Genomic DNA, 14,137 nt, shown 5'->3' with positions numbered 1-14,137 from the left:
CCCTCCTCAGCAGCTCATGGGGCAGCAGAGCTCTGCAACTAAGCTTCCCTTGCAGCCCTCCTCAGCAGCTCACTGAGCTCTGCAACCAACCTTTCCCTGCAGCCCTCCTCAGCAGCTCACTGAGCTCTGTAACCAACCTTCCCCTGCAGCCCTCCTCAGCAGCTCATGGGGTAGCAGAGCTCTGTAACCAACCTTCCCCTGCAGCTCTCCTCAGCAGCTCTCTGAGCTCTGTAACCAACCTTCCCCTGCAGCTCTCCTCAGCAGCTCTCTGAGCTCTGTAACCAACCTTCCCCTGCAGCCCTCCTCAGCAGCTCATGGGGCAGCAGAGCTCTGTAACTAAGCTTCCCTTGCAGCCCTCCTCAGCAGCTCATGGGGCAGCAGAGCTCTGCAACTAAGCTTCCCTTGCAGCCCTCCTCAGCAGCTCACTGAGCTCTGTAACCAACCTTCCCCTGCAGCTCTCCTCAGCAGCTCTCTGAGCTCTGTAACCAACCATCCCCTGCAGCTCTCCTCAGCAGCTCTCTGAGCTCTGCAACCAACCTTCCCCTGCAGCCCTCCTCAGCAGCTCACTGAGCTCTGCAACCAACCTTTCCCTGCAGCCCTCCTCAGCAGCTCACTGAGCTCTGTAACCAACCTTCCCCTGCAGCCCTCCTCAGCAGCTCATGGGGTAGCAGAGCTCTGTAACCAACCTTCCCCTGCAGCTCTCCTCAGCAGCTCTCTGAGCTCTGTAACCAACCTTCCCCTGCAGCCCTCCTCAGCAGCTCATGGGGCAGCAGAGCTCTGTAACCAACCTTCCCCTGCAGCCCTCCTCAGCAGCTCACTGAGCTCTGTAACCAACCTTCCCCTGCAGCCCTCCTCAGCAGCTCATGGGGCAGCAGAGCTCTGCAACCAACCTTCCCCTGCAGCTCTCCTCAGCAGCTCTCTGAGCTCTGTAACCAACCTTCCCCTGCAGCTCTCCTCAGCAGCTCATGGGGCAGCAGAGCTCTGCAACCAACCTTCCCCTGCAGCTCTCCTCAGCAGCTCTCTGAGCTCTGTAACCAACCTTCTCCTGCAGCCCTCCTCAGCAGCTCATGGGGCAGCAGAGCTCTGCAACCAACCTTCTCCTGCAGCCCTCCTCAGCAGCTCATGGGGCAGCAGAGCTCTGCAACCAACCTTCCCCTGCAGCCCTCCTCAGCAGCTCACTGAGCTCTGCAACCAACCTTCCCCTGCAGCCCTCCTCAGCAGCTCATGGGGCAGCAGAGCTCTGCAACCAACCTTCCCCTGCAGCCCTCCTCAGCAGCTCTCTGAGCTCTGTAACCAACCTTCCCCTGCAGCCCTCCTCAGGAGCTCTCTGAGCTCTGCAACCAACCTTCCCCTGCAGCCCTCCTCAGCAGCTCTCTGAGCTCTGTAACCAACCTTCCCCTGCAGCTCTCCTCAGCAGCTCTCTGAGCTCTGTAACCAACCTTCCCCTGCAGCCCTCCTCAGCAGCTCATGGGGCAGCAGAGCTCTGTAACCAACCTTCCCCTGCAGCCCTCCTCAGCAGCTCATGGGGCAGCAGAGCTCTGTAACTAAGCTTCCCTTGCAGCCCTCCTCAGCAGCTCACTGAGCTCTGCAACCAACCTTCCCCTGCAGCTCTCCTCAGCAGCTCTCTGAGCTCTGTAACCAACCTTCCCCTGCAGCCCTCCCCAGCAGCAGGCAGGCAGGGGCAGCTCTGCAGCACGGGGTGGGATGGGCAATGAGCTGGTGCCCGGTGGGCAGGGCAGGGCAGCACTTACCTTGGCTCCCCCTTTCCACAGGGCTGCAAAGTGCAGAGCCCTCGCGGTGCCGCTCGGGCCAAGGTCCCAGCATGCCCTCAGCTGGTGCTGTCCCACCCACCACTGAAGGCTGCCTGGAGGGGTACAATGCAAGTCTGGTTTCCTCTTTGTTCTGGAGGAGGTTGCACCTTTTTGTAAAGCTTTCTGCCAGGCTTTTGTTACCAACAGCTGGGGGGGGAGGGGGCAGGGGAGGGGAGGGGAGAAAGACAACTCTACAAAAAGGTGCAAGGAGCTGGGGGGGAGGGGGGGGATTGGCTTACCCCTAGTGGCAGGTTCCTCAATGGGGGGTGAGGCGAGACCAAGAGAGGGCATGCTGGGGACCCACAGCGAGCCAGGGAGGGCAATCCAGGGCTGCTCTGCACTTTGCAGGCCTGCAGAAAGAGAAAGAGTGACAGGAAGGTTACCCAGGGGCCCGGGGGCTGGGGACACCCGGAGCAGGGCTGCACGGCAGGCCCCAGAGGACGGCCTGCAAGTCCCGCCTCCAGGAAGCCACGTCCACCTCCAACAGCGTTGTGGGGCTGGAGGGTGCCCTGAGGGGAAGCACAGCCCTGAAGCTGCTCCAAGGGGTGGCCACAGAGCGCCCAGGAGCGGGGCAGTGGCCCTGGCACCGCTCTCGAGGCAGAAAGGCTGCATCAGCTCAGCGCCGCCGGGTTTGCCGCCGAGCCTCCTGGCAGCCTGCGTGCGTGGAAGTCCAGGGCATTCAGGGACCTCTTCTGGCACCAGCAGTTTGGAAAGAGAAATGATGGCAGTGTCATTAGATGCATCTGGATGGCTGCTATGGGTGTGTCTTGACAGATGGATGGGCACCCAAGGACTGCTCCTCCAGCTGGGGCTGCCGGGCGACCCCGACGACCAGGGATGGAGAAAGCAAGGAGGCAACACTCAGAGAGAGTTCAGAGCTTGGGCAAAGCCAGACACAAGGAGAGGAAGAGAAAGCAAGAGCAAAGCAGAGGAAAAGGCAGGAAAAGCAGGAATGAAGTGAGGGAAGCAAGATGTGGATGCACAGACAGCAGGGCCGAGCGCGGCCGAAGGCTCTGCTGGGTCAGCAAAACGTTTGCCCTGCTGGCAGCTTCCACACAGCCCTGCTCCTGCCACACACCCCCACAGCAGCTCACTCCACCACAAACCTGTGCTCACACACCTGCCACTGCCAGGCCCTCAGTGTGGAAATGTGCTTCCACCCCTCTTGAACACAGGGAAAAGATCAAACCCATTTAAAACCAGTTCCAAACATCCACAGCCTGTGTCTAACCTGCCTGCGCCCTGGCAGCCAACAACACAGCACCCTCACACCTCACCCTAGCCAAACCAGACCCACCTCAGCACCAGCAGAGGCCCAGGGTGTGAGGGTGGAGAGAAGATCACCCTCACACCTCACCCTAGCCAAACCAGACCCACCTCAGCACCAGCAGAGGCCCAGGGTGTGAGGATGGAGAGAAGATCACCCTCACACCTCACCCTAGCCAAACCAGACCCACCTCAGCACCAGCAGAGGCCCAGGGTGTGAGGATGGAGAGAAGATCACCCTCACACCTCACCCTAGCCAAACCAGACCCACCTCAGCAGCAGCAGAGGCCCAGGGTGTGAGGATGGAGAGAACATCACCCTCACACCTCACCCTAGCCAAACCAGACCCACCTCAGCACCAGCAGAGGCCCAGGGTGTGAGGATGGAGAGAACATCACCCTCACAGCTCATCCCCAAACCAGAACCACCATCAGCAAAGGCCCAAGACATGAGGATGGAGAGAACATCACTCTTGCAACTGGATCAAACTAGAACCACCTCAGCATCAGCAGAGCCTGAGTGAGGATGGAGAGAACATCACTCTCACATCTGGACCGAACCAGAACCACCTCAGCAGCAGCAGAGGCCCAGGGTGTGAGGATGGAGAGATCATCACCCTCACAGCTCTTCCCCAAACCAGCAGCAGCAGAGGCCCAAGGCCTTCTCCAGCCTTCAGGCCAGTGTGGAGAGGAGCAAGGTGGGACAGACTCACACTTCCAGGAACGTTTCTGCCCCCCGGGGTCTGCCTCCCGAAGTCAGCGAAGGCCGGAGTGAAGTCAGGGCCTCGGGGCAGGATCCGGGGGTCCAGGGTCCGCAGGGGCAGCTTGGGCTGGTTGACCTGCAGCCAGGAGCAGAACACACAGAGAGCAGCTGCTCAGTGAGGGCTGCAGCCACCAACCTCCCTGCAGCTCTGCACACCACCTGGGACACCCAGAGCAAAGCTTCCAACAAGCTCAGCAAGGCTCCAGGCAGCCACGTTCCCAGCAGACGTTCACCACAAAGCTTCACACAGCACTGCTGGGGCTGCACCTCCAGCCCTGGGCACAGCTGGGAGCTCCTCTCCAGGCAGGACACTGAGGGCTGCAGCAGGTCCAGAGAAGGGCAACAAAGCTGCTGAAGGGTCTGGAGAACAGGGCTGGGGAGCAGCAGCTGAGGGAGCTGGGGGTGTTGAGCCTGGAGAAGAGGAGGCTGAGGAGAGACCTTCTGGCTCTCTACAACTCCCTGAGAGGAGGCTGGAGCCAGGTGGGGGTTGGGCTCTGCTCCCAAGGCACAAGAGAGAGGGCAAGAGGAAATGGCCTGAAATTGTGCCAGGGGAGGTTTGGGTTGGAGATGAGGAACAATTTCTGTTCTGCAAGAACAGAGCCTAGCACAGGCTGCCCAGGGAGGTGGTGGAGTCCCCATCCCTGGAGGTGCTCCTGAAACCTGTGGCCATGGCACTTGGGGCCAGGGTTTGATGGCCGTGGTGGTGGTGGGCTGCTGGTTGGACTGGATGACCTTAGAGGCCTTTTCCAACCTTTATGACTCTCTGTTTCTGTAAAAATACACTTTGGATTTAAAATGCATCTTCCACAGGTGGCTACTGAGGGAGCAGGCTGAGCTCAGCAACGTTCCAAGGCTGAGCAGGGCTTCTGGAGGATGAAATCCCACTGAGCTGAGCCCTGGTGCAAAAGGAATGTGACAGCCCTGCTCCAGGATCACACAGCTGCCACCTGCCCTCCAACAAACATCTCCTGTGTTCAGGAGGCAGCTGGGCAACAGAGCACAGGGAGCTGCAGAGCAGACAGAGCAGTGAGAGGCAGCCATGGCAAACTGGGAGGGGGATGAGAATCCTTTTGGGAGCAAAGCTGCCTGTGCCAAGCCCTGAAATCCAGGGTGGGAATGCTGCTGTGCACGAGGATCCCCTGGCCTTGAATCTTCAGAGCATGACTGAGGTGGTTACACCAAAATCAATGAACTGCAGAGCTCTAACTGAGAGGAGAATGAGGTGCTGGTGCCAGCAATAACAACTGCCTCAGGAAGTGCAGACACACAGCAGAGCAAATCAGCTCTGATGAGGCTGGAGAGGAACCAGCCAGCATCTGCAGAGAGCAGCTTCTGAAGGCCTTTGATTAGATCAGCTCATAAAGAGTCACCCAACTGCTTCAGACCTAAACCAAGGGGCTGCCTGAAGCTTGGCTGTGCTTTCTAACCATTCCAGCCCTGTGGAGAAGGACCTGGGAGTGCTGGAGGACCAGGGGTCCACCAGGAGCCAGCCCTCATGGCCAAGAAAGCCAATGGCCTCCTGGGGTGTGGACAGCAGGGCAAGGAGCTTCTCCTCCTCCTCTACTCTGCCCTGGTGAGGCCACACCTGGAGACTTAGGTCCAGTTCTGGGCTCTGGAACTGCTGGAGAGAGTCCAGGGGAGGCTCTGAAGCTGCTGGGGGGCCTGGAGCAGCTCTGGGAGCAGCAAAGGCTGAGAGCCCTGGGGCTGAGAGCCTGCAGAAGAGCAGCCCCAGAGGGCAGCTGAGCAATGCTCAGCAAGGGCTAAAGGAGCTGTGGGGGGCAAGAGGCTGGGGCCAGACTCTGCTCAGTGGTGCCCAGGGACAGCATAAGGGGCAGAGGGCACAAACTGGAAGCCAGGAGGAGAAAGTTGTTTGGTGTGAGGGTGCTGAGCCCTGGAGCAGGCTGCCCAGAGAGGCTGTGGAGTCTCCTGGTGTGGAGAGCTTCCAACTCCCCCCTGGCCCTTGTGCTGCTGGGCAGGGTGCTGTGGGTGCCCTGCTGTTGCACTGTGCTGTTGGACTGGCTGAGCAACAGGGGTCCCTTCCAGCCACTCCATGCTGGGGGTCAGGGGTTCTGTGTGATTCTGTATAGAGCTGCTCTAACAAAAGCCATCAGCTCTCTGCTCAGCCTGGCTTTGCTTCCACCCTCAGCTCTCCATGGCTCTACCACCCCAGCTGTCAATAACCAGCTGGTATGCCTCCAGGCACAGCCCATGGGAAGTGCTCCAGATTCCACCCCACCTGTGACCACTCACTGGACACCAAGCCTCTGTCTGAGGAGTTCTGTGAGGTGCCATTGGGCCATGGTTTAGTGGCCATGGTGCTGCAGGGCTGGAGGTGGCACTGGATGATCTCAGAGGCCTTTCCCAACCCAAACAGTTCTACAACTCCATGACCAGCCAAAGGTTTCCCCAGCCCAGCAGCAGAGCAGCCCAGGCCTGAAGCATGCCCCTGGGGTGTGGGCTGGCACTGCCCTCCTGCACTTACCTGTTTGATGGGCTCTCCTCTCACCTTGTCCAGGACCACATCACTGATGGGAGGCAGCCCCTCAGGCCTCTGGATGCAGGCAGGCAGGAACTGGATGTCCAGCAGGAACTCCCTGTCGTACTGCTTCTTGCCCTCTGGGTCCAGGGGCTTCCACTGCTCTATAAGGAGAGAAGGTGCCTGAGATCCAAAGGGGACAAAGGCTCCAGGGCTGCCTGGGGACTTTGGACTGGGCTCTACCTTCATTTTGAGGAGAGGACATCAGTGGTGGGCAGCAGGCTGCAGCAGCAGCCACACACACAACTCATCACCAAGGCCACTTCTAACCTGTGACATCTCCTCTTAGCTCTGCCTCTCACCCCCCTGGGACACAATGAGGTGGGGATGATTCCCAGTTGCTGGGTGATGATGTGAAAGCTCAGTCTCTGCTTCTGTGTCACAGGAACTCAGTGCCAGGGTGGGGAGGCACTGGAACAGGTTGCCCAGGGAGGCTGTGGATGCCCCTGCCTGGAGGTGCTCAAGGGCAGCAGAGGGGATTCTGCCCCTGGACTCTGCTCTGCTCAGACCTCACCTCCAATCCTGCCTCCAGCTCTGCTGTCCCCAGCAGCAGAAGGACTCAGAGCTGCTGGAGGGAGGCCAGAGGAGGCCACAGAGATGCTCCCAGGGCTGGAGCAGCTCTGCTGGGAGCACAGGCTGAGGGAGCTGGGGCTGTGCAGCCTGCAGAGGAGAAGGCTCCAGGGGGACCTCAGAGCTGCTGCCAGGACCTGAAGGGATCCTGCAGGAAGGCTGCAGAGAGACTTTTGCTGAGCCAGGCCAAGGGACAATGGTTTGAAGCTGAGGGACAGCAGGGTTAGAGTGGAGCTGAGGAGGTTCTTCAGTGTGAGGGTGGTGAGACTCTGGCACAGGCTGCCCAGGAAGGTTGTGGCTGTCCCCTGCCTGGGGGTGTTGAAGGCCAGGCTGGATGAGGCCTTGAGCAGCCTGGGCTGGTGGGAGGTGTCCCTGCCCATGGCAGGGGGTTGGAACTGAATGAGCTTTGAGGTCCCTGCCAGCCCAAAGCATTCTGTAACTCTTCTGCAGGTCTCCAGCAGGCAGTGAGCAAAGCAGAGCTGAGGAGCAGGGAGCAGCACACACACTCAGAGCTTCCTTTGAAAATGGGATAGAATGGGAAAGCTCCAAGTCTCTACCAACCAACCCTGGTGGGAACCAAGAGAAGACACCAGCACAGGCCATGCTCTGCAGCAGCACAGAAAGCCAGCAGGAAGCTGGGCTGCACCAACAGGGCAGCACCAGCAGAGACAGAGTCATTGTCTTGCTCTCCTCAGGGCTGGTCAGGCCACACCTGGAGCTCTGCCTGCACTTTTGGGCCCTGCTGTACAAAACAGATGTGGACAGGCTAGAAAGAGCCAAGAGAAAGGCCAGGAGAATGCTGGAAGAGTTTGTCCAAAGCTTGGTTGTGCTTTCTAACCATTGTAGCTCTGTGGAGAAGGACCTGGGAGTGCTGGAGCACAAGAAGTCCACCAGGAGCCAGCCCTCATGGCCAAGAAAGCAAATGGTCTCCTGGGGTGCATGAGGAAGAGTGTGGGCAGCAGGGCAAGGGAGGTTCTCCTCTCCCTCTGCTCTGCCCTCCTGAGGCCACATCTGGAGTCCTGGGTCCAGTGCTGGGCTCCCCAGCTCTAGAGGGACAGGGAACTGCTGGAGAGAGTCCAGGGGAGGCTCTGAAGGAGCTGAGGGGCCTGGAGCAGCTCTGTGGGGAGGAAGCACTGAGAACCTTGAGGCTGTTGAGCCTGGAGAAGAGAAGGCTTAGGGGGAACCTTCTGACCATGGACCAGGACACAAAAGGAGGCTCCCAGCAGGATGGAGACTCCCTCTTCCCAAGGAGTCCATGGAAAAGACAAGGGGGGGTGGGGACAAGCCACTGCTGGGGACATTCCCATTGCACCCCAGCAGGAAATGTTTCCCCATGAGCACAGCCAGACTCTGCCAGCAGCTCCCAAGGAAACTGAGACTGGAATCACCTCCCAAGGGAGGTGGTGGAGTCTCCTCCACCGGGCAGTTTGGAGCCTCAGCTTGCCAGGCTGCTGGGCCAGCTCCCTGCAACTCCACCAGCACCCAGCAAGGTTGGAGCAGATGAACCTTGGGGTCCTTTCCAAGCTGCCAGTCTGGTTCTGTGCCTACAGCTTCTCCTTTCCCAGAGGGCTGCCTGGGCAGGAGAACTTCAGAGCAGAGAAGCCTGCCTGGTGCAGATCAAACTGCAAAGCTGCAGCAAGCATCTGGTAGCTTAGGGAGAGGATTTGCTCTGCCACCCAAAGAGTCTGGACTTGGGAAGGGACTTGTTCAGCAGGCAGGTAGAGTACTGTGGCTCCTGAGCAGGTGGCAAGGGTTGATCTGGAGGAGAAGATCTGTATGAGCTGTCACCTCTGTGCTTCCCTGCTGCCAGACAGCTGCTTTGCCTGCACCCAGCCCTTCAGGGCTGCTGTTCAAGTTTTGTGTTTGGTTATTTCAGTCCCTGATCAACAGCTGTAGGCCTCTGGGTTCTCACACCCTCATCCCTGCCAAGGCCACAGGCAGGACCCCAGCCCAAGTGATGTGGAAATGCACAGAAGTCATCACCATTCTTAGCTCTTTCTGCAGCTTCATTTTGACAGAGCCTGGGGATGAAGAGGTGCAGAGAATGGTTCTGTGCCCCAGCCAGGGCTCCTGCCCAGCTGCCCATCCCCAGGGCCACACACCCTCCAGTTTTCCCTGGAAAAGCACTGACAGCAAGAAGAAACAGTTGAGATCCACAGCTTCCTGCTCCTGGGCAGGAGCTGTGTGGAGGTAAAAAGCAGCTGGGCAGTGTCCCAGGCAGGTGGAATCCCCAGGGAGAGGAGACCAGGATCAAACACACAGCTCCTCCTGTGCTCAACCAACAGGCAAGAAGCTCCTCTCTGAGAAGAGCAGAGCTGAGATGGAGGATTGCTGCAGCAAGCAGCCAGGTCAGGCCTGCAGCAGCCAAGAGCAATGTGTGCAGTGTTCCATGGGATGGACCCAGAGCAGCCCAGATCCAAGCGGGCTGGCTCTGAACGCGCCGAGCGTGTCGGAGAGATGAATTGGGGATTAACTTCAGGATGTGCTCAACTAATGAGCTGCTAAAGCTACCCTAAGTGTGTGGGGAGCTAGCAAGAGGCCTCTGCCTTTGCCCCTAACAAGAGTCAGTATTAAACTAATGACAGCAAAGCAGCTCAGGGCTTTGTCAAACAAAGCAGGGCTGAAGCCACCCCCGAGGCGGAACTGCGCTGTGGGGCTGTGCTGCTCCTCCTCCAGGCTCTTCCTCCCTTTCTCCTTCCTTTTTCCTCCTTCCTCCTTTTCTTGTCTCCTCTGGTGTCTGAGCTCTTCAGAAAACGACTGATTTGGTCATAAAAAAAGCCTTTATAAAATGGGTAGCAAGCAAGAGTCAAGTCAGCCTCACGGTCTGGCTGAGTGGGGTGAGCTCAGAGAGCCTCAGGTCTGCACATGCAGTGTCCTAACAAAGGACAAACCCAGCCCTCAGGCAGAACATCTCCAGTGCCTGGCCAGCAGGGCAAGGATGGCTTCCTGTGAGCCTGCACTGCAGTCAGAGCATGGCTAAGGCTGGAAGGGACCTTACAGATCATCAGCTCCAGTGCCCATGCAGCCCAGAGGCAGCTGAGTGCTGAGCTGCAGCCAGAGCAGGGAGAGCAGCAGCACAGGGAGGGGATTCTGCCCCTCTGCTCTGCTCTGCTCAGAGCCCACCTGCAGCACTGCCTCCAGCTCTGGGGCCCCCAGCACAAGAAGGACCTGGAGCTGCTGGAGAGGCTCCAGAGGAGGCCATGGGGATGATCAGAGAGCTGGAAAACCTCCCCTGTGGGGACAGGCTGAGGGAGCTGGGGCTGTGCAGCCTGGTAGAGAGAAGGCTCCAGGGAGACCTTAGAGCAGCCTTCCAGCTGGGGAGGGGCTTTGGACAAGGATGAGGACAATGGCTTTGAGCTGGGAAAGATGAGATTGAGATTGAAGAGCAGGATGAAATTCTTGAGAGTGAGGCTGGGGAGACTCTGGCACAGGCTGCCCAGGGAGGCTGTGGCTGTCCCCTCTCTGGAGGTGTTCAAGGCCAGGTTGGATGAGGCCTTGAGCAGCCTGTGCTGGTGGGAGGCGTCCCTGCCCATGGCAGGGGGGTTGGAGTAGAGGATCTTTAAGGTCCCTTCCAACCTAAGCCACTCTCTGCCCCTTCAGGGATCTCTGCTTACATGGAATTTCATTCCCAGCTGCTGATCAAAGGGGAACCAATTCTCCCCCATTTCCACTGTGCTGCAGCCAGCACCCCCAGAGGCAATCCATGCACAGAATTGGGCATTTCCCCTTCTCTTCATTACCAGCAGCAAGAGAAAAACAACTTTCCCCTTGTGCCCCCCAGAGAGGTGTCCCTGAACCTGCTGGGTGCTGGAGCTGGACACCAGAGAATGGCTCAGCAGCCCCCCTGGAACCAGCCCTCCTCACACGGGGAGGACACAGGGGTGCTGGAAGCCCCCAGAGGGGAGAGGCAGAGGGGCAGGTGGGGCTGCAGAGCCTGGGGCAGGGGTTACCTGGTTTGCAGTGGTAGAGGGGCAGGGGGGGCTGCAGAGCCTGGGGCAGGGGTTACCTGGTTTGTAGTGGCAGAGGGGCAGGTGGGGCTGCAGAGCCTGGGGCAGGGGTTACCTGGTTTGTAGTGGTAGAGGGGCAGGTGGGGCTGCAGAGCCTGGGGCAGGGGTTACCTGGTTTGTAGTGGCAGAGGGGCAGGTGGGGCTGCAGAGCCTGGGGCAGGGGTTACCTGGTTTGTAGTGGTAGAGGGGCAGGTGGGGCTGCAGAGCCTGGGGCAGGGGTTACCTGGTTTGTAGTGGCAGAGGGGCAGGTGGGGCTGCAGAGCCTGGGGCAGGGGTTACCTGGTTTGTAGTGGCAGAGGGGCAGGTGGGGCTGCAGAGCCTGGGGCAGGGGTTACCTGGTTTGTAGTGGTAGAGGGGCAGGTGGGGCTGCAGAGCCTGGGGCAGGGGTTACCTGGTTTGTAGTGGCAGAGGGGCAGGTGGGGCTGCAGAGCCTGGGGCAGGGGTTACCTGGTTTGTAGTGGTAGAGGGGCAGGTGGGGCTGCAGAGCCTGGGGCAGGGGTTACCTGGTTTGTAGTGGTAGAGGGGCAGGTGGGGCTGCAGAGCCTGGGGCAGGGGTTACCTGGTTTGTAGTGGTAGAGGGGCAGGTGGGGCTGCAGAGCCTGGGGCAGGGGTTACCTGGTTTGTAGTGGCAGAGGGGCAGGTGGGGCTGCAGAGCCTGGGGCAGGGGTTACCTGGTTTGTAGTGGCAGAGGGGCAGGTGGGGCTGCAGAGCCTGGGGCAGGGGTTACCTGGTTTGTAGTGGCAGAGGGGCAGGTCGCTGGAGCTCTCCGGGGAGCCGCAGTTGGCCTCGGCTCCCTCTCCCTCCGCCACGCTCTCGGCGCCGTTGCGCACAGGCTCTGCCTCCTGCTCCCCATTCTCCTCCACAGCCTTTGCCTTCTGCAGCCCAGGGCAGGCTCTCTCCAGCTGCAAGCCAGGGCTCATTTTCTCCTGCTCGGATTCAAGTACTTTGTCACCCACAAGCTCCTCTTCTCCCTGGGGCTGAGCGCGGAGGGAAGAGAGAGGTTAACGCCGCCCGGGGCCAAGGCAGGGCAGGCAGCTCCTCACTGAGCCACCCACAGGGACTCTGCCTGGGGCAGGACATGGGCAGGGCCACGGAGAAGATAGGGGGCTGGAAGCCCTCTGCTGGGAGGCCAGGCTGGGAGAGCTGGGGTTGTGCAGCCTGGAGAGGAGAAGGCTCCAGGGAGACCTTCTGGTGGCCTTGCAGTGCTTCAAGGGCTGAGCAGAAAGCTGGGCAGAGGCTTTTTCTCAGGGCCTGCTGTGCCAGGCCAAGGGAGGATGGTTTGGAACTCAAAGAGGGAGACTGAGAGTGGAGAGAAGGGAGAAATGTTTGCCCCTGAGGGTGGTGAGAGCCTGGCCCAGGCTGCCCAGAGAGGTGGGAGCTGCCCCATAGCTGGAACCATCCCAGGTGAGGCTGTCTGGGGCTGTGAGCAGCCTGCTCTGGCTGGGGATGTCCCTGCTGAGTGCAGGGGGTTGGACTGGAGGAGAGGTCCCAGCCCAGTTCTGTGATCCTGTGATGTTCAGCAGCTCCATGACCACCACCCAGCACCCCTGATCAGCTCATCCCCAGAGGTGACCCAGCAATGATTAATGCTGCACCAGGCAAGACTTTGTGCTGCCTGCGAAGTCTGCAGGAGCTACTGGGATGGGCTGGAAGGAACTGTTCAGCCTTACAGTGCAATTCCAGCCTGGAAAGACAGCCTGGCTGCTCTCCTGCCCTGCTGCCACCTTGAAGGGGGTCCTGCCTCTAACTGTGTGCTGCTAACTGCAGCAGGGTGCAGTGAAGGGGACAGGGAGCCACGATTTCAGCATCTTTGTTGCAGGCAGAAGAGCTCCTGGATCCCTGGCTGCTCAGCCCAGAGCTCTCCAAGGACACAGCTTTATTCTGCATGCAGAGCAGGCAGCAGGAACCTGCTGGGAGAAACCTCAGTGCTAAACAAAGGAGAGGCTCAGAGGGGGAACCTCTGGGAGAGACTCTTGATCCTTTCTCCTCCCTACCTGAGAGCACTGCATCCTAAAATGCTTTTGGCAGGCTTTGCAAGGAAAGACCCTGAAAAATCAGCCTGGGTGAAACCCTGGGAGCTGCAGGAGACACAGCTCCAGCACCAGAGGATGGAGGAAGCACAGAGAGGAGAAATTTGCTGTCCTTTGCTCCCTGGCCTGCAAACCAGCACTGGGATGCTTCTGATTTCCTTGCATTGCTCAACCCTCAGCTCTGCTGTGGCACACACTGGGGGGCACCTTGCACCTTGAGTCTTTCCAGCCTCTGTTTCCCCCCAGAGAGAGGGGACAGCACACCTGGGCCATTCCTAATGTGTGAGGGAGCTGATCTGCTGCTGCTGCTGGAGAAACCACAAATGCTGCCAGGAAGGACCTGAGAACCACAGAAGGGTTTGGGTTGGAAGAGACCTTTCAGATCATCCAGTCCAAGCCTTAACCAGCACTACCAGGGCACCACTAACCCATGGCGCTCAGCACCACATCAACCCCTCCGGGCTGGGGACTCCACCACTGCCCTGGGCAGCCAGGGCCAGGCCTTGACAACCCTCAAGGGGAAGAAATTGTTCCTTAGGTCCAACCTAAACCTCCCTTGGGACAACTTGAGGCTGTTTCCTTTTGTCCTGTCCCTTGTTCCTTGGCAGGAGAGCCCAACCCCACCTGGCTCCAGCCTCCCTTCAGGCAGCTGTAGAGAGCAATGAGGTCTCCCCTGAGCCTCCTTTTCTCCAGCCTGAATAACCTCAGCTCCTTTAGCTGCTCCTCACCAGACCTGCTCTGCAAACCCTCCAGCAGCTTAATTGTCCTCCTCTGGACCCCCTCCAGCACTTCTGGATCAAGAACCATCCACTAGACTCAGGATTCACTCTGCCACCACAGGCCTCTAGAGCAGCTATTTGTGGCAAGGGGAAGCTGAGAAGGGAACAGCAGAGGAACACTGATCAAAGAAGAATCTGGAGTGAGGCAGAGATGCTTCCCTGAGGCACATCTGGCCCACAGCACTTCTGCTGCATGCAGGCTGAACTTTCCCCTTTGCACCCTCTCAGCCCCTCTGTGATCTGTTCTAACCCCACCTTTACCCAGGGTATTAAAGAGAGAGGCTCCTCCTGTGGTACCCTGGCCAGAAGAGCAGGAAACTTCCTTTCCTTTCCCAGTTTCTCCATCAGGTGGTGATGGGGAAAGCTGACCTCACAA

General features: G+C 59.1%; 1 protein-coding gene across 1 annotated transcript in view; it reads right to left on the bottom strand.

Moving 5' to 3' along the window:
* Positions 1–14,137, bottom strand: part of EIF4G3 (eukaryotic translation initiation factor 4 gamma 3) — a 167,287-nt gene that overhangs the window by 59,758 nt on the left and 93,392 nt on the right. Inside the window, exons 14-17 of the mRNA XM_054175939.1 lie at positions 11,680–11,929; positions 6,346–6,479; positions 3,790–3,915; positions 2,051–2,161 (exon numbers count right to left, since the gene is read on the bottom strand). Of these exons, the coding sequence (XP_054031914.1) occupies positions 2,051–2,161; positions 3,790–3,915; positions 6,346–6,479; positions 11,680–11,929 (621 nt within the window). The remainder of the gene's footprint in view (positions 1–2,050; positions 2,162–3,789; positions 3,916–6,345; positions 6,480–11,679; positions 11,930–14,137) is intronic.

The sequence above is a fragment of the Dryobates pubescens genome, chromosome 33 (assembly GCF_014839835.1).
Source record: "Dryobates pubescens isolate bDryPub1 chromosome 33, bDryPub1.pri, whole genome shotgun sequence".
NCBI classification, from domain to species: Eukaryota; Metazoa; Chordata; class Aves; order Piciformes; family Picidae; genus Dryobates; species Dryobates pubescens.
The sequence above is the reverse complement of the archived record's forward strand: the minus strand, read 5'-3'. Positions and strand labels throughout refer to the sequence as shown.